At 32.9% G+C, this 26275-nt stretch overlaps 2 protein-coding genes across 2 annotated transcripts; both read right to left on the bottom strand.

The window, feature by feature from the left end:
• Positions 1 to 7313: 7313 nt before the first annotated feature.
• Positions 7314 to 18625, bottom strand: LOC113736874 (amino acid permease 6-like). Its single transcript, XM_027264065.2, has 7 exons — positions 18352 to 18625; positions 18023 to 18256; positions 11504 to 11597; positions 11156 to 11390; positions 9706 to 9831; positions 9358 to 9585; positions 7314 to 7739 (listed from the first exon to the last, which is right to left on the bottom strand). The coding sequence occupies exons 1-7, from the start codon at positions 18422 to 18424 to the stop codon at positions 7314 to 7316; spliced, it is 1416 nt and encodes a 471-aa protein (XP_027119866.2). The 5' UTR covers positions 18425 to 18625.
• A 4227-nt stretch (positions 18626 to 22852) lies between these two features.
• LOC113737772 (disease resistance protein RPM1-like) lies at positions 22853 to 25990 on the bottom strand. Its single transcript, XM_027264947.2, has one exon. It carries the CDS (start codon positions 25772 to 25774, stop codon positions 22994 to 22996), a length of 2781 nt encoding a protein of 926 aa, XP_027120748.1. The 5' UTR covers positions 25775 to 25990; the 3' UTR covers positions 22853 to 22993.
• Positions 25991 to 26275: the final 285 nt, after the last annotated feature.

Raw genomic sequence — 26275 nt, forward strand, 5'->3', positions numbered from 1 at the left:
CGAGAGTTAGACACGCAGTTCGCCAAACTCTTGGGTACACCCTAGGAAGTGGTGGGATCATCACAATTTATGTTGCTGAAGTGATGTTCTTTGTTATATTGGGTAAATTACATTTACTTCCCTTGATGCTTGACTAAATTACCAATTAGCCCTTTAGGTTTGGGCAAATTATAAATTCATCCCTCAAACTCAAAATTTCATAACTATCACACCGCTACCATTAGTTCAATAGCGTTGACTATATTATGTTTTCAGAGATGAGCAAAGATTTATCGTGAAAGCCATGTTTTCAAACTCGGATCGGACTGGCCAGTCCGATTGATCGAATCGAAAATCGATCAAGTGTTTGGTCCGAATTATTTTAAAAACTTGGATTGATAGAAACTCGGTCAAGTCCGATCAAAATTGAATTTGACCGAAAAATCGGAAGAACAGTAAAAATTGGGGCAAAGGGCTATAGATGTGGGGGGCCTATGTGCACTTGTTGAGTGAAGTAACGTGTCGTTGATGGGTCATGCTCACATGGCAAACTCACGTGCTTCAAGTCTCGTGCCGTTTTGGCTGGTCCTTGTAGGAGTAACGTGGTCTCACAACTACTTTGATAAGAGTCACCTTTCAAATTATGTTTTGATGTGGGTCAAAGCATTTTTAATAGGGATAATTGCAGAAACCTCCCCTGAGATTTCTGACATTTGCACTGACCTCCCCTCTAGGTTTAGAAATTGCATTCACCTCCCCTGAACAGTAATAATTCGTTGCAGATACCTCCTTGACAGCTTTTGTAGAAGTGAGATAAGAATTTTCTTCCAATTTTGCCCTTACTTGCTTGACAATTATTATTTGCTTGACAATTGCTTAACTAATTATCTAATTAGTTAATAGTTAAACTAATTAACTATTAACTAATTATCTAATTAACTATTAACTAATTAACTAATTATCTAATTAACTAATTAACTAAAACTGTTGTCTGTCCGAAACTAACAAACTATTTGCATGTTAAACTAATTAACTAATTAACTGCTTGACTAATTAACTAATTAACTAACTAACTAACTATTTGCATGTTAAACTATATGCAGTACGCATTACCTATTTAAAGTATCGGCTCTTTATATGTATTTTACTTTCAAATATTTAATTTATAATAAAAACATCAATGTTTGTAAGTAAAATTCAAAAAGTATTACAGTAATATTTTTACAAAAAGGGAGGGGTATAGGGCCATAAATTAAATGTTTGAAAGTAAGAATATTGATATTACTGTAACACTTTTGAATTTTACTTACAAACATTGATGTTTTTATCATAAATTAAATGTTTGAAAGTAAAATACCCATAAAGAGCCGATACTTTAAATAGATAATGCGTACTGCATATAGTTTAACATGCAAATAGTTTGTTAATTGGTTAGTTAGTTAATTAGTTAATTAGTTTAACATGCAAATAGTTTGTTAGTTTCGGATAGACAACAGCTTTAGTTAATTAGTTAATCAGTTAATTAGATAAACAAAAATTAGTTAATTAGTTAGTTAATTAATTAGATAATTAGTTAGTTAATTAGTTAAGCAATTAATTAGTTTAACATGCAAATAGTTTGTTAGTTTCGAATAGATAACAGCTTTAGTTAATTAGTTAATTAATTAATTAGATAATTAGGTAGTTAATTAGTTAAGCAGTTAATTAGTTAATTAGTTTAACATGCAAGTAGTTTGTTAGTTTCGGACAGACAACAGCTTTAGTTAATTAGTTAATTAGATAATTAGTTAATTAGTTAATTAGTTAATTAGTTAATTAGTTAATTAATTAATTAGATAATTAGTTAATTAGTTAATAGTTAATTAGATAATTAGTTAATAGTTAATTAGTTTAACTATGCAGAGATAGTTTGATTAGTTAATAACTATTAACAATTAGATAATTAGTTAATTAGTTAATAGTTAATTAGATAATTAGTTATTAATTAATTAGATTATTAGTTATTTAGTTATTTAGTTAATTAGTTAATTAGTTAAACTATGCAGAAATAGTTAATTTAGTGTAATTTTTATTAACAAATGTTTTGTTGGGTTTGATGAAAGTACTTATTACATTCATTTGGTAAAATTAAATCATGTCAGGGGTACTTTAGTAAATTGACCCACTTTTGCCTATTAAATTGCCTCCAACTTTTGATAGGGGAGGTCAGTGCTATTTCAAAATTGATAGGGGAGGTCAATGCTATTACTATAAAAGTCAGGGGAGGTTTCTGCAATTATCCCTTTTTAATATTATGTTTTGACTCTTCAAATATTTCATACTTTATAAATATTGTTGTAAAGTTTGGTAATATTTTTCAGTCAAATTCATAATTTTAATTCTAAATTTATTAATGTTCATTAAATAATATAAATTGCTACTTGATCGTTCTATTTTATTTAGATACTCTTGTTAAATACATTTGAAATATCAAATATATATATATATGAATATACCTTTATTAATATTAATATTTTCTTAGATATTTTAAATACAATATTTAAATATTTAAATATTTTTATTTATGACGTCATCCGGTTCAACTCTCGATTGAATCTGATCGAACCCATTGACTCCCAACCCTTGAATTTGACCGAATGGATACCCGGTCCGAGTCTGAAAATATAGCATGAAAGTCCTAAAATGCCTATATAAACCCTAATTTCTTCTTTTCCTAAGTTTTCATGTACACTTAAACGGGCCTTAGAGATAAAAGTTATATAGAGACCTCCAAGCCATATCTTCAATTTGGCAATAATGCAACAAAATTTCAAACAAATTTCACTAAAATAGATCACAATTCTTCTAGGGAAAAAAAGAACTACATAACGAAAAATTAAGTTTATCAAAATTTGAGAAGCCCAAAGAATTTGTTCCAAAAAATTATGAAAATATAAAGGAAAAAAATTAAATATTTCATAAAATATAGAACAATAAGGTATTTATTCTTTAGAGCAAGTCTTAAACAGAACATGCAAATTGGGGAATAAGGATAATCTTTGGGGGGGGGGGGGGGGGAAGAAGAGAGGCATGAGGTTTAATAGTGGATTTTTGCAATTTCACCGGAGTATCCAAACTCAAGATCTCAAATTGCTGATCTACTATAATCTCGATCATATCCATCTCAAACACAAAAAAAATATTCAAAACACTTAGTATGATTTAATAACAAATTCTAACAGGCTCTCAAATTTATCCAAAAATCAACTTTACTGTGGTATGATTTGTCAACATGGCATGCATTTTGTTTTTTTTTTTTTTGTCTTGTGTATTCCAATGGAGGCCAGAAAAGACAGGAGGGGAGAAGGTTAATGGGTGGCTTGGTGATTGGAGAATCATACTCTGCAACCAGATTTTTAGCATCTGAGATAACATGGGGTAAAGATCAAGGGGCATGAAGGAAGGATCTTAGGAGCCTGAACAGTGTATCAAGAATTGCAAGGATGGAAGAATTCTTTTGTCTTTATTCATTTTTTCCTCATCGATTTTTAATTCTAGCCTCCTGTTTGTTTTCTTGAAGCAAAATTCCCTGTGTCTTTGGTTTCTAATAGCTTGTTTACTAATTTTATTTTTGCCATCTTTCAGATGAGGGTATTGTTGTACTTTTGCAACATCCGTTAATTGGGTTTAAACAATGTCATTTATAGGGGGATGGCTGTTATTTGATTAAAAGTTAAAACTCAAAGTTTTTTTTGTAGTTTGGCTGAACCTCAGGGGAGGTATATGTAATTAACACTTGTTATATTGATTTAAGCATGACGAACATTTAACAAGATTTAAAAATTTTCTAAATTCATAAAAGGTGCACTACATGCGGTCATGCATCAATGTTTGGACATGTAAATTTAGTATGACCCAAAAAACGAAAAAGGCCATTGGCCAAACTAACCTGCTGGGTAAACAATTATGAGGGCAAAAAAATCATTGCACACTCGAGCAGTTAGACTTGGAGCCTTAGGGGACAACCGCAAACATAAGTTGACTCAGTTGTTAAGTATATGTTATTTTTTCACAAAAGATTACGTGTTTGAATCGTGTTTGAATCCCATTATTTATGTGACAACTATGCTACTAGCGATTTATAAGAACATTTGTAAATGATATATGATTTCGAGAGCATAATTTTACCCTTGGTAATGACTAGAAACTTTTCTCTACCAAAAAAAAAAAAAAGTTGGAGGATGATTGTGACACAATTGTTGAACATTGTGTTGCTAAAATTACAAGAAAGTTTCGCAAAACACAACGAATCTTTTGCCCCACTTCCTATATTACTTCCTACCACTTTTTATTATATTTCTATTTCTCTCTCATAAACATTAGTTTTTTATTTTCCTACCATCAACAACTACTAATGCAGTAAAAAATAAATACAATAGTCTCATAAAAGCAATATATAATAGAAAATCACAAAAAACAATAGAAAATTCATAAAAATTTATGTTATTCTGTGTATTTTGATTTTTTGAGCTTGTTAAATTTTGTGTATTGCTCAATTAATAGTTGTTTGATTTTAAGAAAATAAAAAAGAATCAAAATATAATATTGATAAAGGAGAAATAAAAATATAATAAAAAGTGGAGCTAAGAGTGAAACAAGAAATGAGACAAAAGATCTGATGCAATCAAAAGGGATGGGCGAAAGGGATGAACGGGAAGAAAAAGTGCTCTTTATTACACATGTAGGATGAAGAAACGAAGGTGAGAGGAAAGTATTTTTTTTCCTATTTTCTTTTTCTTTCTCATAATATTTGAAGGATTTAATGGCTGGAACAGATGTAGAGATGCCAATAGTTTGGGCTAACGTATAACATGGTTAATAAGTTGGACTTATCATAAATAATTTGTAAGTATTAAAAGTGTACGAAAATTGTGTAGTAAAATAAAATTGTAGTTTATTATAAATAATTTGTAAAATCTTACAAGAAATATAAAAATAAGTGTACAATTGTACAAATTTTTTTTTTTTAAGAACAATGCAGGTATGGATCAAAGTTTATAGAATTTTTCTAATGGGTGCACATTGTACACTTATTAAAACATCTAAATCACATTTAAGTTATTATAATTATGTAAATAAACACACATATTTATTGCTCCTTTTGAATTGTGACGTCTTTTTTGAATTAACTACACCCTTCTAAAAAGGCTTAATCCCAAAATGCCTTCTGTAATATTGAGGCAGTAGCAAATTGCCCTGTGTGTTCAAGAAGCACACAAATTACCCGTTGTTTCAGTAGGAAATTACCCCCCATATACACTCCAAATTTCTTAACAATTATCAAAACATTAAGTTTTTTTAACCAAATTTCTTATATCAAACCAACTCTTAAATTCTTTGATTACTATTATAACTTTAGAATAGCAACTAAGGTAGACAAGAAATACTAATATTTTATTGTTATTGGGTTGGTAAGAAATTCACGTTTATCCACTTAACATCAATCAAAAATTGAGTTTAAATATATAATTATTTTTAAATAGAAATAAATGAGTAATGCAAGCCACCATCTACACCCATTCAAAGTTCATTATATATCCAAATCCACTTATTAATGGATGAGTTTGGCCGTATCAACAGAATCAAGGCCAATATTCTAAATAAAATAAAATGACAGGAGGTGTAAATTAACAATAAATAATGGTTCCTCCTAGCTACCGAGTTTACACTAGTGTATATTATGGCTTACGCAACTAATAAGACAGTATATTTGGAGAAATTAGTTTTATGAAAACAGAATACATTTACTGATATTGCAAATATAGGTTAGAAGAATAAATTAAACATGCGACGCATCCTGCCATAACATGGCTCCAAGCAATGACGGAGCCAAGGGGGGGCAGAGGGGGGCCATGGCCCCCCCTAAGTTTTGAGAATTTTAATTCATAATATGTAAATATGTGTGTAAAATAAAATTGGCCCCCCCTAAATTTTTTCAATTTTAGTTTATATTATGAGAGTTGATATATATATATATATATATATATATATATATATATGAATTAGTCATCTTTGAATGGAATTTCAATTTTGGCCCCCCCAAAAAAAAAATCCTGGCTCCGTCACTGGCTCCAAGCCTCCAACTCTAAGTTCCTACTCCATTCTTTTGCCTGTCCTGCGGTCTGACATGTATTTTTGCTAAGGAAACTACTCTATGTAAACTTTTAATTCTATATAAGAATTAAACCTTATTTTCCTCATTTTTCTAACAAAAAAAAAAAAAAAAAAAAAAGAGCGTTCCGATCAAATTTTTACACTCTTCGTGAATCACCTTTTTACCTCACTAAGTTCCTGTTTCTCTTATATAGCTGTACCAATCATTTTGTTCAATAAAAATTGTTCTTCTCTTTTCATTGTGTCTGTTTATCCATTATCTTTTCAGATAAAATTGTCAACATTTCTCAGGTCCAAGTACAATGAATAGGCAAAACTGATTTTGTGTTGTGCCAGTACGCAGAACTACTTACTACCACCTAGTCTGGAATGTTACGAGAATCGTACTACTTTTCGAGATTAATTACAATTGAACTAGAAATTAAAGAAAGAATGTCAAAGTTTTACTGCACCAGCTGTGAGGATAGGCAAAATTAAGATTTTGTGTTCAGAAGGCAAAACTGATTTTGTGTTGTGCTAGCGTTTAGTGTGGACTAACTATCCATCTATTGCGTCAATTATTGAACTAGGAAGAGTACAGCTGAAATTTGTGCATCACTAAATTTTATTATTTCATGTATTTATATATTAATAGTGTTTACAACCATGGTTCGAAGTCTCGGCCGAGACCGAGACGACTCGGCCGAGTCGTCACCGTCTCGCCCCTACCGATACGATACCGTGACGAAACGATACCGAAATACTTGACTCGCCGAGAAATCGGCCGAGTCGTCACCGCGACGGATTGACTCGGCCGAGTCACTCCGAGTTATCCCGAGTTAAGACGAGAAATCAGCCGAGTCACACCGCGACGGATTGACTTGGCCGTTTCTTTTGCTATTTTTTAATTATTTTTATTTAGCATACTTTTTTATATTATTAATAATTTTTAGAATATTAAATATTTTAAAATTTGCGTCTCACAGAGACCGTGACCGATATGCCGAGACCGATGTGGAACGTTCCGGGCCGCGACCGCAACCGCGACCGTGACTTTGAACCATGCTTACAACGCTAAAGATACAAGCATACCAAAATTATGAAGAGATACAAGTACAAGAAACTAATTCAGCAGTGACATATATACTTCTGTTTTTTACACCATAATTGATTAGCATATTAATAGTACTTTAGTGACCACGTCAGGCTATTGATTTGAAAATCTTGAAAGTTTGCAAGGACTTGACAATACCTTGACTAGATCCGATCGTTGCTGCTATTGAGGTTAGCAGACAGCACATACTGAGAGTTTGCATCCACACCCACTTGAATGAGAAAATGGGTATTTTTTTCCTTTCAATACGCATCTTGATAGGAAAATATACTGTCAGCGGCCAGAATGAGAGAGCTCCAGTTAGTCCCACGATATCATTGAAAAATGGAAACATCATAGCTATGACCGTGGTTATTATGACATACGTCGTTCTCCATATCATCCGGAAGAGGGTGGCTCTATAAACACCGTAACCAGGCATGTTAATGGCATATTCATGGTTAACCAATCCGGTATTCGGCCATCTATGCCTTGTAAAACTTTCCACAAAACCAAAGACTGGTTGACCACATATCTGTAGAAGATTAATGCACGAGAATGAATTATTTAGGAGCAAAATTGGATACACTTTCTTAAAATTGTAGTAGGACTTCTAATTTGTATCTTATAAGAAGAAATTTTACACTACATAAGTTTTTTTTTTTCTACAACCATGTGCTCTATTAATAAACTTACAGCAATTGTAAAAAGAAAAGGGATAATTTCAGAAACTTCCCCTGAGATTTCTCATAATATCACTTAGCTCCCCTGAAGTTTTTAAAATCTCACTTGTCTCCCTTGGATTGACATTTCTTGTAACATTTTAACCCCTTTGGAGGAAATACAAGACAGATAAAACTTTTGTTCCAATACTACCCTTATGTTATCCTACTTATGAAATTTATAACAACAATAAAAAATAAAATAAGGTTAAATTTTTATAAGGTGTAAATTTCTTGACGTAAACTATTTATTTTAGTTATATTGGAACAAAAGCAAAATTTATGCCTTGAAAATTTCACAAGCATGAAGAGATTATTTTAGTTTGGGTTAAAAACAAAAAAGCCCCCTGTGATAAACCTAATACACAGAAAAACCCCCCATGGTTTCAAAATATACAACACGACCCCTCATGCTTTGAACTAAATTGTAAAGGTGACGGAATCCGTTAAACTTAACGGAAATGACATATTGGAACCTAAAAAAAAATTTTTATACCTAATTTTTATCAAATATACCTATTCTACCCCTTAACTCTCAATTCTCTCTACTTAGAAAATAAAATAAATGATTTTTTGAGCTGTTTTTTTGTTGAATTATATCAGGGTATTTTGGTCATTTTGACCATTTCCGTTAAGTTTAACGGATTCCGTCACCTTTTTAATACAACTTAAACTATACCATGGATTGAAACATATTTTCCCAAAAAATATCTTGACTTCCTTAATTGTAACTGTGCACAAAATTTTTTAAGGTGTTAATAACTCACCAAAATCCTCTTAAGTGGTTGATCTTGATTAGATTTATTTTATCCACGTCCTTTGCTGTCCCACCATGACCCCCAATATAAAGAAATATTGACCATTATTAGCTACCAATTTATTTTTGTAATTTACGTTTTTTGGTTTTAAAATTTTATTTTGTTTTGGCTTTTTGGTTAAATAGTTATTAAGAGCAAGGGTAATGTTGTTAATTTGTGGCCTTTGATAAGAATATTTAGTCTGGTTAAGTTGACAAGGGAGGTAAGTGAGATTTTAAAATTTTCAAGAGAGTTGAGTGATATTATGACAAATCTCGGGGGAGGTTTATAAAATTATCCCAAAAGAAAAGCTATAGTTTGAATCCCATAGTCCATCAAGTTATGCATATAACAGAGACATTTACCTATGTCCATAATCAAAAGAGATAAAGCCAGCTATAACTGCTATCCATAGCCTTGGAGTTAAACAAATATATGAAATAAAGCCCCATCTTTAGTTTGAACCTTTCAATAAAAACAGTGACCAAAGAGACCTCTAGTTTCAAACCTATAATCCATCATGTATGCATATAACAAGAACTTTTACCACTACTGATAGTTAGAGAAATAAGGCCTACTAATACTGATATCCATGGTTAAGAAATTAAACAAACAAATCGCATTCATTGTTTACCTGGTAAGCTCCTGTGAGATGAATCACAACAAAAATATTAGCGAGGTCGATGAGCCAAAATGGCTCAAAGAAACCAAATCCAGCTAATATATTGCCTGGTGCTTTATCACCAAATGCTCCATATCCCAGCAACCCACATGACATATAAAATAAGGTGGATATAGAAATTCCAGCCAGGGAAGCTTGTTTCATTACTCTATTCTCAGGTTTGGATGACCCTAGAGTGTCCTGCAAATTAATCAAAGTACAAAATTTAAGAAAACAAAAATCAATTACTTTTCTGTGATGCATATTGCAACATACTACACGGATATGGTTATTGATGCAAATGTTCAGTCAAAACAGTACCTGAATTTCAATAAGCACTTCTGAAAAACCAAAAGCAAATGCTAAGTTCCCAAGGGCTGTAAATGTGGTCCATAAGTTGTTGGTATTTGACTTATCTCCATCAATGAACACTCCGGTCAAGCTAGTCTTAACATGTGGTCGTCCTTCGAAATGGAAGCCGAAAATTATATAAGTAGATGGTTTGAGATGATAGAAATTGATATAAAATATGTTACATTGCAAACTTTTAAGGAGTATTTTTTATTGCATTCAAGAATCAAAGTCAAATTGTGATCGTATACATCTACTATCAGTATGGATTTATATGATTGGTCAGTTTCATTTATTAATGAGTTGATTAACGTAGAACTAGATTTCAAGTGAAGTATGATGGACAAATATTTTAACTTTTCATTCCTTCAAATCATAATAGAAGTTATCCAAATAGTGAATATGCACTTGAATAAAGTTGAAACCCATCTCAGATTCCATTACCTGAAAATCAAACATCCAACTAAACCTTTCAGTCAATTTTGGAGAACAAGTTTTAATTCTTTTCATTTAGACGTGATACATCTTTGGGTAAGATTACACATTTTATCCTAGCACATTTTCTTCATTCCAGTCTTATTTACCTTCAATGCGATCATGACCTCTATAGTTACCAAATAGACACAACGTAGATAACATACTAATGTAAGATACTAGATAGCATGTGACGCTCTTTGTATGTTTAAGTTTAAACTTGATAGAAGCTAATTCAATTTTATGAACTTGCAAATTACTCTCAAAATCAAAAAACAAAAGAAAATGTAATAATATTTCTGAGGTTGCGCAAATATGATTATGAACGATTTTTGAAATGTATAGTTTACAGTAATAAGAACACGGCTTTACTTCAGAAATTAGAATTTCATAAAGTAATAGGATGCTATCTTCGTTGACCATACATTGCTAACAACTAGAAAAACAGTAACCATAATAATGGAGCTTTTTGTTCTAGACTTGAGAATTGATTTTGAGACTCAAACACTGATTACGGATTGAATATAACAGAGTATGCACTAAGGAAGATGCTAAAGGATATAGCTTACTAGGCAAAAGTTTCATATGGAAAATCAGTGATTTTGATATATTAGAAGCAAGGCTTGTCAGTGGCTTGATGTTTGAATTTGGTTCAAGCACAAATGGAGAATATCTTGGTTTCAAATTCCACTTGTTAAAAAAAGAAAATGCACCAAAACCTTACAAAAAGCATAAAGTCAGATCTTGACCATAGTCTATTCAACCTTTGTCAATTCAAGAGAACCTCATACATATCACCTAAAATTTATATACATTATTGGCCGTCTTGTCAAGTTTCTCCATTTTAAAATTTGTATACCACCTAAAAATTTTAATCCTAACAATCTTGTATAGATTCAATTATCTGTCTGCTCAAGCTTGCCAAGTAGATATTATATACAATCACAGACAAATTCAGATACTGACCTGCAACTTTAGCTATTGAGAGTCCGAGGCCAATGGAAGCATGGCAACAACACATCACTGTTGTGAGTAGGGACAGCATCGACAACTCTTGAATATTTGGAATTTGACTTAAAAATACTTGTATAACCCCGAAAATGATGATGAAGAGATTAATTGGCGTATGACAACCAAAAGAATGACCATGCTTGTGAAAGCAATATGATCTTTTGATAGCCCTAAGGAAAAAAAAAACAAAGTATCTTAATCTGCATATACAGCTAGGATGATGCTTGAAGGAGAAACGTATAACTAGTATAATTTGTAGCAAAAAAATTCTTGGTGTGCTTACACCATACTGTTGGCCGATGTGATGATGTAACCAATAGTAAATCCAACAAGATTGCCATACTGAGCAATTCCACTGAGTTTGTTATATCTTCCGCCTGTGCATGTACGAAAGTGGTAGTGACTAATCTTGTGCGTTAAACTATCAAACTTTTGTAAGCCAAACCTTAAGCTGTAGCTTTAGGAATGATAAGCATTTCAGCAAATTAAAGGGTGAGAATGCTGAATAGCCAACATATAACTAGATAATCTAATCATTATAAGCCATATCCATGAAAGATCTTGATGAAAACGTAAGAAACCCAAAGTCGAATTGGTCCTTGAAGAATTTCTAACCTGACTTCTTTTACTATGATCTAAAGGTAATTAAAAAAGTAAATGATAAAAATAGTTACTAAACTATTTAGAATTCTACATTTTCGTCACTAAACTTTTTGTTATGCCAAAACAGCTATTTAACTTATAAAAGGGCATGATTTTTTGTTACTCAACTAACAAACCTTCACATTTAGTCACTCGACCCATAAAAACATTTTTTTGGTCACAAAATGCATTTTCTAATTAGTTGAATGACCATTTTGACTAAATAAAAAGCTAAATAACTGAAAATAGGAATCCTGAATAGTTTACAGATAATTTTTGAAATTTTCTCCAAAAAAAAAGAAAAAAAATTTAGATGAGGCAGAGTTATTTAACAAAGTGATATCCACTTAACAATCTCCTTACTGTGATTTTTTTTTTCCCCTCATGCAAACCTTCATGCTCAAATTGGCAGTACACATTTCATTTTTGTTTGACAAAATAGTAGGATAATGGGCAATGATGAACAATTGATCTGATCTATCCTACAAAACATGGCCAAGGATCTCTTACCATTATCCTCGGTAGATTATTGAATTTTCTAATATTGTCAATTTATGAATATTGAGTGGGGTTACTAATGGCCATAAAACATGAAATCAAGTATACCAGGCACGTATCACATCATTTATATGATATTGAGATTCCTAAAGTTTATTTGATATACAAGTGCAGCGGTCGATGGCTGAAGTTTCCAAGATCTTTCTTGCAGTGCTGAGTGTCTACTCTAAGTTATATACAGATTATATTTCTTAATTCCTTTAACCACGTGATTTCAGAAACAGCAAATTTGAGGAACACTATGCTCGAGTTGCTTGAGTTGGCAAGTGAGTTTTTTGGGTATTTGTCTAAAATTTTAGTGTAGCTTACTGTGGAAGTTTTTAAAAAAAATTTTTGAAGTGTATTTTTTTTTTAATATTTTGCAGTGTATAATTTAAAATTTTTGAAAAGTTTTTTGAGGTTACTGTAACTAAAGTTTTTAAAAAATTTGTAGCAGACAAACTTGACAAAAAACTTGTCTGCGAAACAAGGCCATCGGATTAAAATTTTTTTTGAAGTGTTTCCAACAAATCTTTAAATATTTGAAACGCTGTATGCTAAATCACAGAGATAACATGTATTGATTATTTTGGCTCTCGGGAAAAAAAATTCTTTCTGTTGCTTTATAACCACAACCCCCAATTTGGTTCTCCGATTAACGTGATGAAGCCACTCCTGTGCTTTCAAAGACTGTGCTTAGCCCCTATGTTTTTTCACTTGCTTGCATCTAAAGTTAAGAGTTGTTTACATCTGATTTCAATAGACATATGAAATGTTCATTTTTGTTCCATCACCAGCGGTTTCTAGCTTATACCTAACCTGAACTTTGCACTGACTACAGTCATACTGTCCTAACTGTCAACTGATAGGAGGCTTATCCAGTCTTGCTTTCCTACTAAGAGGATCAGACTAGTTTCTCCATTTTCTTCCTTTCTTTTTCCATATTTTAAAGAAAATTTGGTGGCATAAATTGATGTAGGAGCTCTAGGGGAATCTTGGGAGTAATATCTGTTATTAGAATTTTCTTTCAACTTTTCTTGGTCGGCTTTTTTGACAGGTCAGTGTAAGTTTTAGAAATTAAATAGGTGCTAGGTGAAATTGTTTGAAACGTCCTTGAAGTTTCTGAAATTATCCCTTAGTTTCATGTCCAACTGTAATAGGTTGCTCGATAAACATGTTAGAGAAGTTCACAAAAATGTACACTAGCACTTTTTGAAAATATCTATCTAGTTCTATAAACATTACTCTATCTTTATATGCATCAGGACATTCATTCGGAATCCAAAGACTTTTGTCTTATTTTATTATTTATAAGTCATGCTTACGGTTTTAAAACAATTAAAACAATTAAACACTGGAATATTTTCAGGTGCCTCAATCAAATGTTTTGAATTTTCATAGTAGGAAACTAAAATGAAATAAATAACAACATCAAAATTGTGAGTATCAAATCCATGGTATGCGGTGCAAAAATCAAACCAAGGAGAATATAGTTAGCGGTGGGAGTTGGGAGCTAATTTAGGGTCATTTAAAAGTAATATTCGTTTATGATAATATAATATGGTAATAATTATGAGTGTGTTTGGACAGGAGATTATTTACCAAAATTTATTTGCTTACATCATCATTACGATTTCCAACACACCTTTTTATCTTCCCAATTATCTTTTTATCTCACATACATTACATCACAAAAATTGCTACAGTAAAAATATCTCAAATAATTTACATGTTTGGGTCTTACATTTTGTATTAAAAGAGGTAGTTTTATGATAATTAATTTCAACTGATTATGTATTTAGCTCACGGTACTCTAAGGATAGCACTAACTTTCATAACAAAAAATGAAAAAAAATAAGAAAGATTTTGGCAAAAAAAAGACACGCATCCCCAGAAGTGATTTTGTGCATAAGTGATTATGAAGTAGTAGCAGCAAATTGCTGAGAAATATTTACACTTGTCGAGTTGATGAACGTGGATACTAAGCCTTGGAAGATTGAGTTTGAGGGAATTTTCATATGATGAATTCTTGGCATTCCCTTGACATATTGACGCCTCAATTTACCTTTATATACTGCCTTTAGCTTAACCCCATTACAACCTTATAAAAGCTTCTTGGATTCTTGTATTAAATTTACTATTGGTGGTGGAGATATGATATATAAGCAAGCTCATAGTAATGTCACTCCATGGTGTCGATTTGAGAGTTGTACTTTGCCCTATATAGTTTAGAGAGATGAGTGCACATGTTAAACCTCCTTGTGAGAATGGTTGGATTTGGTGCGTTCAGATTTTACTGAAATTGTGAGGAGGATAGGATGCTTTTTGCCACAAAATTCTTGCTATCTTGATTGTATTTCTGAGTTTGGATATGCTTGAGGACAAGTATAATTTTGGAGGTGGGGATTGATAGGTTACATTTTTGTTAGTAATTTTATGATTGTTTTCTCTTTTATTTTACCAAATATTGCGTTAATTGATAGATTCTACTCATCTTTTATAATTAGTGTTGGTTGTAAGAATTTGGAGCAAAAAGGGGATTAAAGATGTAATTCTCGCTGAACTTTTATACTATTCAGCGTGAGCGCGTCAAAGTCTAAACCATGCATGTCTGATAGAATAGATGTTCCATTGGATGGAGAGTTTTCTATTCCTACCAGGATATTAGTTTATTTATCTATTAGGATTTTTTTCTTTTGGATAAGAGATATTGACTTGTTGGGAATTTGATTTCGTCTAGTAAGAGTAGCTTAATAGCACTCAAACGTGATTAAAAAGTAAAAATGTATTGAAAAACATATTTAGAGATTTTTTTAGTTTTTTTTTTAAATGTAGAACTCAAACAAAATACAAAGCAATGATGAATGTGGCATAAAACTAATGAATAGTACTTTATTGACTCGTGAAAATCTTGTAAAAGTTGCAAGCTAAATGAAAATTATTAAAATCAATCCGTTTACAATATAAAAGAAAAAAAGATAAGCGATGGAAAACTTGTGCATTAGCATGATTATTATTTTTCAAAATCATGTGACTTTGTGTTTTTTTCTAATAAGATGTTTCATATTCCAAAAAAGCATAGTATTATTCTAAAACTATTGTGTAAGGGCATTAATATCATTTTGTTAAAATTTTGGATGGAGAATTCATCATTAACATTTGACTAATCAATGAAGGGGGCAAAGTGCATATATTTAAAGTTAAGGTGGGTAAAGTGTTATAATGGTTCAACTTCAGGGAGGCAAACTGTAATTAACCCTTTTTAATATTGCTTTTACACATAAAAGGTAGCAATGTTATACAAATTATTATTTGAGGGGAGCTATGTGAGATTTCTAAAATTTTAGGAGTGTTAGGTGATATTAGGATAAAATTTTGAAGGCGATAGGAAAAGTCGTTCATCGAGGGTTTCCAAGACTAGAAAATGCACACACATTTTACTAATACTAAAATACTAGTTGAAAATGCTGGTCCGGTTAAGTTGGTTGAATGCGCTGGTCCAGTCATCTTTTGACAAGTTGAAAACTATACACCGCGTAACAGAAAGTCTCGACCAACGCCGTCAACACATGCATGCGAAGAAAGACCATTCCCCAGTCTCCACGGCTTTATGCTTTATTTTAACCGCAAGTCCGCAAGGCCAATTTTCTATCCTACTCCAATTCCACATGATCCTATTCTATTCAAACTCATCCCGTTTGATTAGTGTCCAAGCTTTCCCAGCTTTTTATAAGAATATAACTAAACTAGAAGATCTAGAATACAATAATTAGATAAAAAGGAACATTAGCATGATTATTATTTTTCCTTTCCCCAAAGAAACAAAAGGAACGTCTTTCTTTTCTTTTCCTTCAACACTTTATCTCATATTCTTTGGAGAATGGTCTCGACAATTAGTTCAACTATTTTGCGTGGAGATAAACTAATTTTCTCATTTTAGTCAAGAAGTAACGGAGGATTTAGTTCATCTAAAATTGTGAGATTAAATTAATTATATTTATTTCTTTTATTTACTAGTATTCGTATATTCTCTAATTTCATTTCTCATGATTGTTTTGTTGTTTGAATATCAAGTGGCCCTGATATTTAATTCAACTTAACAATCTAATGCCAATTAGGATAGTTAAATTTGTAATTATTTAATTTATCTTAAATTAGTGGTACCTAACGTGATTGGGTTCATATTGGAGAAACATATAATCTAATTTAAATAAACTCTGGTAGTGTGTTTATTGATTAGAACAAGGCTTTTTAGTTTTTAATATAATCAAGAAATTAAATTCTACGAACACCCCTAGGGTTGTTTCTTGGTTAGGGGAGTAGTTAATGGGCGTACCTTAACTATCGAGACGTTAAGGAAAAATTGGTTGTCATCGCGTGTTTGGCAACTATAACTTATTTATTAGCGAATAAATGAAATAATTATTGGATCGATGAGCAATTGTATAAACCACATCTGAAGTTATATCCTTGGCTAGAACTTGTTTACTATTGATTTAAATTTAATTTATTTCAGTTTAATTATTTTTATTTACGATAATTATTTATTTTCAGTTTCAATTTTCCAAACCCCCCAATTAATTTTCATTTGAAAAGAAACAAATTTCTCCTAATCCTTGAGAAGAAGACCTTACTCACTGCTATAAGCAAATATTTTTGTTGAGTAAGTTTTATTATTGTACAGTCTCGACACCTATCACATAACATTCCTATCGTGCAGTAAGGATGGAGCTAAGATGGCATTTGGTAAAAGGGTTTCAGAATGAAGAATTGGAATAAAGTCTATAATTATTGTTTGGATTACTATTAATGGAATTGAGACTTTGGAATCATACCTAAAAATTTGGAATTCCCCAATTCCCTAGTAATCTGGAAGGTTTTGAACAAAATCTAAGTCTGATTCCCATTTAGAAACGAGGTTTGTCCCTCCACCCGTTAAAAAAATTAATATATAATTATATACATATATATAATATATATTATAATTATAATATTTTATTATAATTCTATATTTTATTATAATATTAGTATAATTAATATTTGTATATCATATAATCATAATTATATATTTATAATATAATATTTGTATAATTATATTTAATTATATAATTAATATTTAATTTAACTAGTTACAAACTTATAATAATGATATTATTAGTTATATGTATTATATAGTGTATATTAGTGTATGTAATATAATTGATATTATCAATTATACTAATAATTATACATGTTTACTAGTAGAACTTATTAATTAGTTATACTAAATTTACTAATACATTTAATTAGTGAAAATTTCTTATATCCCATTTCGAAAGAGTCAACGAACCAAACATCAACTATAGTAATGATATATATACCTAGTACTAAATCAAACAGATGTATTGGAATGACTGACTCCATTCTAAACCTAGGATGAATGGTTCAAAATCCGAATCCGATTCCATGGTGTGAACCAAACACTACCTAATAATTCTTTCAACCATTCATGATGTTTGTCAAGTGTCATAACATATCATAACTTGAAAATTATTTTTCCCTAATGACAAGAGGCTATATGAGGTTTTTTTTTTTTTCATAAAGACCAGTTAGTTACTAGAAAGGTTATATGAGAAGAACCTACCAAGATTTACTTTGACAACATCCATGTAAGTATAGTTTCTTCTGCCCGATACTGGATCTGGGAATCGATAAAAATCTGCCAGAATAGTTGATGCAAACAATGTGATTAGAGAAAAGCTAATCAGAGCCATAGGTCCTGCAATCCAACCTAATTGAGAGATCGCCCACGGCAATGACAACACCCCTGAACCAACTACGGTAGTGATAATATGAGCACTCGCGGTATAAAATGTTCCTTCAGCATAAAAAAACAAGGGTTAATTAACTTCGGAGGTGAAATTAAGTTGCTATCCTTCGGGATATAAAATTCAATTCAAACATCCACCAAACCTGTTCGTTTTGGCCGCCCATCATCATCTGTTCCATTGATGTTGTCAGCGGGTGCTCTTCTCAAGTCATCCATGGCTACAAAACTAAAGTGGTGATCACTGAAAGAAAACCAAACCAACCAGCGATTCCTAGAGAGTAAATAATATAGGAAAGTGGATCTTCGTGTGTGATCGATTGAAAGAAAGCGAACCAGTACTAATTGGTGGAGAGTAAGTAAGAAAGTGGATTTTCATCCGCTTGATTGCTGACGACTAGGAGAGGGATGTAGACTTCCTGCCCTTGTCCTGGTGTTCTCCGGCATAGAGTAATGTGTGCAGAGTGGAATTCATGTGCAGTTCGTAATATGTGCATGCACGCCACTTTGTTCCTTATAACTATTTGAAAATACGGCACAGGCTATATTTACTTTGGAGTCCTCCATCAAAACACGGGCTCAACCATTGGACGTTATTGAGGATTGGCGACCAAAAGTTGAGGGCTAAAATGGCCTGTAATCTCATATCATGATTCAGCAGCTTGCGTAGTTTCCTTCACATGCAGTATAACAGTATACAGCATCCTTACTTTGCTAGACTTGTGTACGTTTGTTAAGAACTTTATTTTTTATTCTTCTAGCTGAGCCTAGTTTTCAGATGTACATCTAAAGGGAGAAGAATATATCTGTATGTGGAGATGCTGGATTGCAGAAAGGAATCAATAGTCGAAAGTCTAATTGTTGTTAGACTTGAAGAAAGTAATGGGCGTTCTACATTCCAGTGATTTTTCACCCTATTTAGACATATTATTTGGAGTTAATTTAGAGTCTCACGTGTACTTCAGTCAAGGGAAGAACATCACAGTTCATAATCTGTTTTGACTCTTAAGACGTGGAATTTTCTCCATAGTAAAGGCTTGTTATCACTTTCATGCCTAAGATTTCTTTTTGCCATGACGGGTGATAGGTTGTAATTTTACCATTTATTTTATTATTAATTTCCCCTATTATCTGACCTGATGTGGATTAGTTGCTAGATTCTACTCATTTTTTATATTTCACATTTATTTCAGGGAGTAGAACGAAAATATGATAACAGGTGCCAATTTGATAGAAAAAGAGTCCAAGTAATAGAGCTTAACCCAGGGACATTTTTGGAACAGGAAAACTTATTCTCATTTTGGGTAATTGCTACAAAAAGAAGGACGGTGCAGGTTTTCGTGAAAAAGCTGGAGCGCCGCACAGGAGAGGCTTCTTCCTCTCGGGTGGGAGCCGCCGCCAGAGGATGGCAATTTTAGATAGGAATAGGCATTAGGAGCTGGCTTTTCTTTGAGTTTTTCCATTTTCTAGTTTAGTTAGAGTAGCTTTGACTTTTCCTTTCTTAGCTTTTGAGTTTTGAGTAGCAGTTCTCTCGTGGGTGATGACAAGGAAAAACAATGGAGTTCCTTTAGCTTTCTTTGACTTCTCCCTTCGTCTCTTGTGGTTGCCCCCTGCGCAGGCAGGAGCTTTCCACCAATTAAACGAATTGAGTTTTTCCTAGTTTTGAAGTACAATGGCCGCAGTTATTTCTTTAATTTTGTGTGGATTTTGTTCATCAATTATGAACTAATTTCCTCACTCTAGTCAAGGGACAACGGATGCTTTGGGTCGCCTAAAAATTGTGAGATCGATTTAATTTTATCTTTTCTTTTATTTATTGATATTCGCATATTCCTTGATTGCTATGCTTATGGTTAATTAATTAATTAATTGTCTTGGATCCGGATAATTAGTTAATTTGGTAATCTATTGTCAATTAGGGCATTTAAATCCGTAATTGTTTAATTGCTCTAAAATAGTGACAACTGGCATGATTAGATTTGTGTCAGGGGAATACGCGGGCTAATCTAAAATAACCCTGGTAGTGCGTTATTTGGTTAGAATAGGGCTCCTCTAATACGTAAGGCAATTGGGGAATTAAATTCTACGGGCGTACCTAGGATTATTTCTCAATTAGAGCAGTGATTAACGGGCGTACCTTGATCACCGACACAGTAAGAAGGAGTTGACTGCCATCGCTTGTTTGGTAGTTATAACCTATTTATTGATAAATAATTGGAATTGCGTTTGCTTCAATGATCAATTAGGTGCACCATTGCTGAAGTTATTTCTTGGCTAGAACCTTAATTATCACCCATTTGGTTTTGGCAAGTGCTTTTGTCACTTGAGAAATTTACTGGAGACTCCGTTGCATGCTTGTCGTTGGTTTTAATAGACCCTGAAAATTTTCTCTGCTAGACTCCGGGCTGTGAAGGCAATCATTAAAATAATTTGTCAAGACTTTGCTCTATTAAATTTTCTTTTTCTTTTGGGCTCAAAGTCATGCGCGACTAATTTTGTCATGATTCTCGTGCATATCAGAGAAACATAAACGACAATCCAGGAGAAATATTTTGCAAAACATAAATGATAATGAATACTAGTAGGAACCTGGACTTGAATTTTTGCCTTCCAAATTGTGCATATTTGCTTCAAATGGTTTTGAACTAACTTGTATTTGCTATAAATGGTTTCGAACCAGCTTTGTAAGTTGGCCACTAAGAAAGGATTTATAATCCCCTTGAGTTATAGGTTGGGTGTTCAAGTTTCTATGTCTCTTAGGTATAAATCTTAATAGGAACAAGTAAATTAGAAAAAAAAAACCATTATTATATGGGTTATTTTTAAGATTTAAAATTTTTTTGAGGTATTTTAAAATTTTTTAAATCAGCAACTTAATATTATAAGAATTAATAATTTTAATTAACTTCTTTAAGATTTGCACTGTGTTTTAAGGCTGTAAATATTAGCCAGTGTGCAATATAATAGAAAATTACTTGTGTTTGTTATTGTGTCGCTACAAGGGTGAGGCCTACCTATTAGTTTTGGATAGATTTTAATCCATTATTGTAAACATTAATTCTTAAATCCTCCTTTTTAGACGAGTTCCATGCACGTTAAATTTTATTAACCTAGGTTTTTTTTCCTATTGCTATATTTTTAATTGCATCTAATGTACTTAATAATTTCAGACAAAATCAAATCCATTAATTAGGAGTGCGGTGCTTCGATCATGATGGTCAAGCTAAGGATCCTTTGCAAGTGTAGCCTTTTGGAATTAATTTATTTGGAGAATTAAAGAAATTAAGCGAGTGGAGCTGGTGGGATGTGTGGCAACGGCCTCAGCAAATTAATACAGTCCGGATTTGGAGGCATATGGGATTTGATGTGATTTGTCAAGAGACCATGCAAGACAAGCTTATGTTGGTTTTGGTGAAAGGCTTGAAGGTAAAATGTTCCTTCACTCACGGTATAAAATGTTCCTTCACTATAAAAAAAAAAAAAAACCAAGGGTTAATTAACTTCGGAGGTTGAAATTAAGTCGCTGCCCTTCGGGATATAAAATTCAATTCAAATACCCACCAAACCTGTTCGTTTTGGGCGCCATCATCTCCGTTCCATTGGTACTGTCATGTCAGTGGCTACAAAACTTAAGTGGTGATCGCTGAAAGAAAACCAAACCATCCAGCGATTCCTAGAGCGTAAATATTAATAAGAGAGGAATGTGGATTTTCATGTGTGATCGTTTGGAAGAAAGCGAACCAGTGCTAAGTACGAAAGGGTTGTAGATTTCCTGCCTTTGTCCCGGTGCTGTACATGTACATTGGAAATCAAGGACAGAGAAAAAAAAATTAACTATCATACAATTGAAAGAAGTTTCAGTCACAGTTTTGAACGCCTCACATTGACAGTAAATAGAACAATATAGAGTCTAAATTTTGCACTTTTTCTTTATACTTGGACTTAATTTTTTTTTTTTAAATTTCTTATTTCTAATTATTATCTATGACAAGCACATCTTCTGGTCTGAATATGAGTGGCAGTTGAACTTGACTTACTTTCGCATTTTGATTTGGGTCTGAATAATATTTTAGATAAATTGGTATTCAGATGTCTCTTATATTGAATGATAAATTGTTATTATACTTTTGTTCACTTAATTAAACACCTGAGATTTATGTTGTAATGTCAAATGGTATTGTTCAATACAAAATGATCCGTGCATTATCACGGGAAACAAACTAGTTTTGAAACAAAAGAACAAAAGCCACGAGAAAAGGAAAAAAAAAAGAATAGCATTTAGTAATAAATCAAAAAGGAAAACCTTTTACATGGAATATTTTTAAGAATTTTACATTTACCCCAACTTATGTAGAAGTGCAGGAAATAATGCATAAGGTTCCCTAGTCCTAATGAAATTGTGGTTACTAATTTATCCTCCATTTTTAACTACGGAAGAGGGAAAATTGAACTTCCAATTGTTGTAATAAATAATATTTAGATGCTACTCGTCTCTATATATCTTTTTGCTGAACCAAAACATTATGAACCAAGAATCAAGATAACTGTACAAATCAAATCTTCATGCACATAGAAACATATATATATATATATATATATATATATATATATATATATATAGAACTAATTTTTGTCGAATAACAATCCAGAGTCATGATTTTATTACAAAGAAAAGAAGTAGGAAAAAGTAAAATGGCCACAACTACATTTTTTGCAAATCTAATCAACAACAAAGGACTATGAGTCAAATGTTGACAATAGCAAGAGCTAGTCTCTCACATACTCCTCTTAGAGGAATTCTTCTTCCCATCGACCATCAATCCAGTGCCCAACACAAACTCGAGGGATATGAGAAATTGTCTGATAATCTTCACTTTGTTTATCCAAATTCTGTACTTTGTGAATTAGCTCATCAGACATATCATGCAACGCAAGATATTCAAGCCCAGTCAAGTTTTGGAGGCCCAAAGGCAGCCCCTCCATGAGTTTGCAACCACCAAAAATAAATTCTTGTAGACTGGGCAATGATTCCTCTTCCACCCTCACCCATTTCAATCTTCTTAATTGCTGAAGCTGTAATCTCCGGAGTTTTCGGAATCCTCCAATCTTGAAACACAATGTCTCCCCTTCATAAGCACGATGGAGCACAAGACATGCCAGATTGGGCAATTGTCCAAGGGAGCCTATTATATTCTCATCTTCTCTCAACCCACTATTTTGCAAACTCAAGTAGCTCAAGGATTGAAGTGATATTACCCATTGTGGTAGTCTCTCTAAACGGCCTCTCAAATGCAAAACTGTAAGGAATTCAAATCTTGGAGAGACTGAATGTTGGAGATCAAGGGTCTCCTCTTCTTGAGTAGAGTGGATGTACAGCTCTTCAAGGTTGGACAGCCTCAAGAGGGAGGAGAGGAACTCCTTTCCATCTTCTCTTCTTAGCTTTGTGATGGTTAATGTCCGCAACTGAATGAGCTTCCCAATCTCCCTTACTATTTCATCACTGTCTGCTTCAATACTTCCAAGATTCTCCAAGGAAATAAGCTTTCCAATTCTATTTGGAGATTTAAAGCCCCAGATTGTAAAGTTATTTGAATAATTGCCTAATCTGCTTACCAAAAGGACACGGAGTTTTCTTAGCTTTAGAATTTCCACAGGTAGCTCTATTATATTGGTTTCACTCAGAAGTAAAACTTGTAGGTTTTGAAGCTGCCCAATAGATTTTGGGATGATTTTTACTCTGGTGCCATGGAGATTTAGATACTTGAGATGAAATAGTTTGAAAACTTCCTTTGGGATGTTGTCCAATTCAGCTCCCTCTAAATCTAACACCGTTAGGAACTTGGGACCACCACATAAAAACTTGGATAAAAATGAAGTTGTGAGAGGATCTTCATACCTGAAGATTTCCACAGACCGAAGACACTTTAAACTGCTAAAGTCTTGTGGATTATCAGTGAAGTTATGGATTGCTAGGTGTCGAACTTTGACGGGCCATCTTGTGCAATATCCAGTGGCTATGGTTGTGAAGTTCTGCTCTTTAGATTTTGAAATAATGATTTCATGCAGGAAATCATGAAGGCCACATGCCTTCAATTGGCCATAACCCCATGTGTCTTTAATTTGGATTAAGCTTCTGTTGATGAGTTCTTTTAGATATCTCATAGCAATATCAGTGGTTGCCATTCCTTCTTTCTCTTCTACAAATCCTAGAGCTATCCATTTTTCAAGTATATTATTGACCTGAATTTCAAAATCTTCAGGATAGATGCTTAGATATAACAAGCAGCTTTTAAGATGGTGAGGCAAATCATTGTAGCTAAGTAAGAGTATCCTTTTAATTCTATCAAGCTTACCGCTACCATCTACCTCGCTACCAAAGCCATGAAGAATCATCGCCCATTCATCTATCCTCTCCTTGTCTTTCAAAGCCAAAACACCACCTATTGCCACAATTGCAAGTGGTAGGCCCTCACACTTTTTTAGTATTTTTCCAGAAACTTCTTCTAGACTTGGAGGACAGCCATTACTCTGAAATGTTCTATTGCAAAAAAGAGTCCAAGCCTCTTCATCAGAAAGAGGCTTCATCTTATGGACAAAGTCATGGGATGCTAAACAAGACCCAGAAGCTACGTCGGCTATTCGTGTTGTTAATACAACACGACTAGCGACATGGTAGTCAGGCAATATGTATTTGATAGTTTCCCAAGCATCTAGACTCCACACATCATCAAGGACAAGGATGTACCTTCTTTCTTTGAGGAAGTCTTTGACAAATTCACTCAGTCTAATACCATCCATGGATTCCACTTGAGAAGGGACTGGCTGTCGGATTTCATCATATAGTTGTTGAATTAGGTTCTTGATGATGACATTGAATTGAAATTTCTGAGAAACAGTTATCCAAGCGTGGCTCTGAAATTGTTTCTTCACCGCAGAATCATCATAGACTTTTTTCACTAGAGTGGTCTTGCCGAGTCCCCCCATTCCCACCACTGAAACTATTTTCAAGTGGGAATGGTCATCAAGGATTTTGGCAGTGAGCTCCTCTTTTGGCTTGTTTATGCCAACAAGTTGAGCTTCTTCAATTAGGAGTGCTTGATCACGAATATGAAAATCTGCATTTGCCATGTGGGAAGAGCTGGAGCCTCTTTCTTGAGTACCATCGAGGGACTGGTACCTTTGATGCCTTGCAGAAATCTGTTCAACTCTGGCCTTGATATCTTTTATTTGCAAAGAAATATGATGGCGGACTTTCAGATTCTTTATGGAGCTATAGATCTTTCCTACATAGCCACAGAATCCATCTGTTTGACCACGAGCAAATCGGAAGGCAAAATCATCGAGAACATCCTCTGTATCATAAGCAACTTCTCGAACCTGCTTTACCCATTCTTGGAGTTGAGAATCATTGTCTTCCTTTGCTTCAGCTTTCCTGAGGAAAGCCTTCATGCTCCCCAATTCGTCTTTGATGAACTGAACATCTGGTTGAAGCTCCCCCAAAAGTGTTGCCTCTTGGGAAAGTAAGGTTGTGAGCTGGTTAATCAGAAAGCCCACAACACTTTCTGCCATATTGCTCAAGAATTACTCAAGAGTTGGTTTTCTTATCAAGAAAATTTTGAGAACTATTGTAAATTTTGGAAAATATGGTTGGATGGGAGAGTTGTTTTTCTCTTTTCACACCGGTTGGTTTTGTACGATATAGTGAATTCTAGAGTGATATGAATTCAAACGAACAGCTATTCAAGAATGATATGAATGTTTGTTTCTTTTCTCGTATACAGGGTGAGTTTTATTTGGCACTTTGCTTTGGTAGTATGTCCAAAATGACCAAAATTTATTACAATGAAAAAGTGAAAGATTAGTAGTCTAGCTGAAAGGAAAAGCATAAAAAGCATAACTTAAGAGATGGGCAAAGAATAATTATTCTCTTGAGATAAGAAAGGCATAGAGAAAATTTAGTATTTCTTTTTTAAAATTTAGATATTTTTAAGTTGGAAAGGAAGGTATCAGCCTTATGGAATTGTTCTTGAGATGATATTCAATTCCATTCTAATCTTTTCTTAATTTTCA

Source organism: Coffea arabica, chromosome 3e, assembly GCF_036785885.1.
Source record: "Coffea arabica cultivar ET-39 chromosome 3e, Coffea Arabica ET-39 HiFi, whole genome shotgun sequence".
Taxonomy (NCBI): Eukaryota; Viridiplantae; Streptophyta; class Magnoliopsida; order Gentianales; family Rubiaceae; genus Coffea; species Coffea arabica.

Excerpts from the sequence above, each read along its gene's own strand:
- LOC113736874 (XM_027264065.2), bottom strand. The coding sequence starts at position 18,424 with ATGGATGACTTGAGAAGAGCACCCGCTGACAACATCAATGGAACAGAT. Across the intron at positions 9,832-11,155 it reads GTCAGTATCTGAATTTGTCT|ACTAGCTTGACCGGAGTGTT; the intron begins GTGATTGTATAT and ends CCACATGTTAAG. Across the intron at positions 7,740-9,357 it reads ATCTCACAGGAGCTTACCAG|ATATGTGGTCAACCAGTCTT; the intron begins GTAAACAATGAA and ends AATCTTCTACAG.
- LOC113737772 (XM_027264947.2), bottom strand. The coding sequence starts at position 25,774 with ATGGCAGAAAGTGTTGTGGGCTTTCTGATTAACCAGCTCACAACCTTA.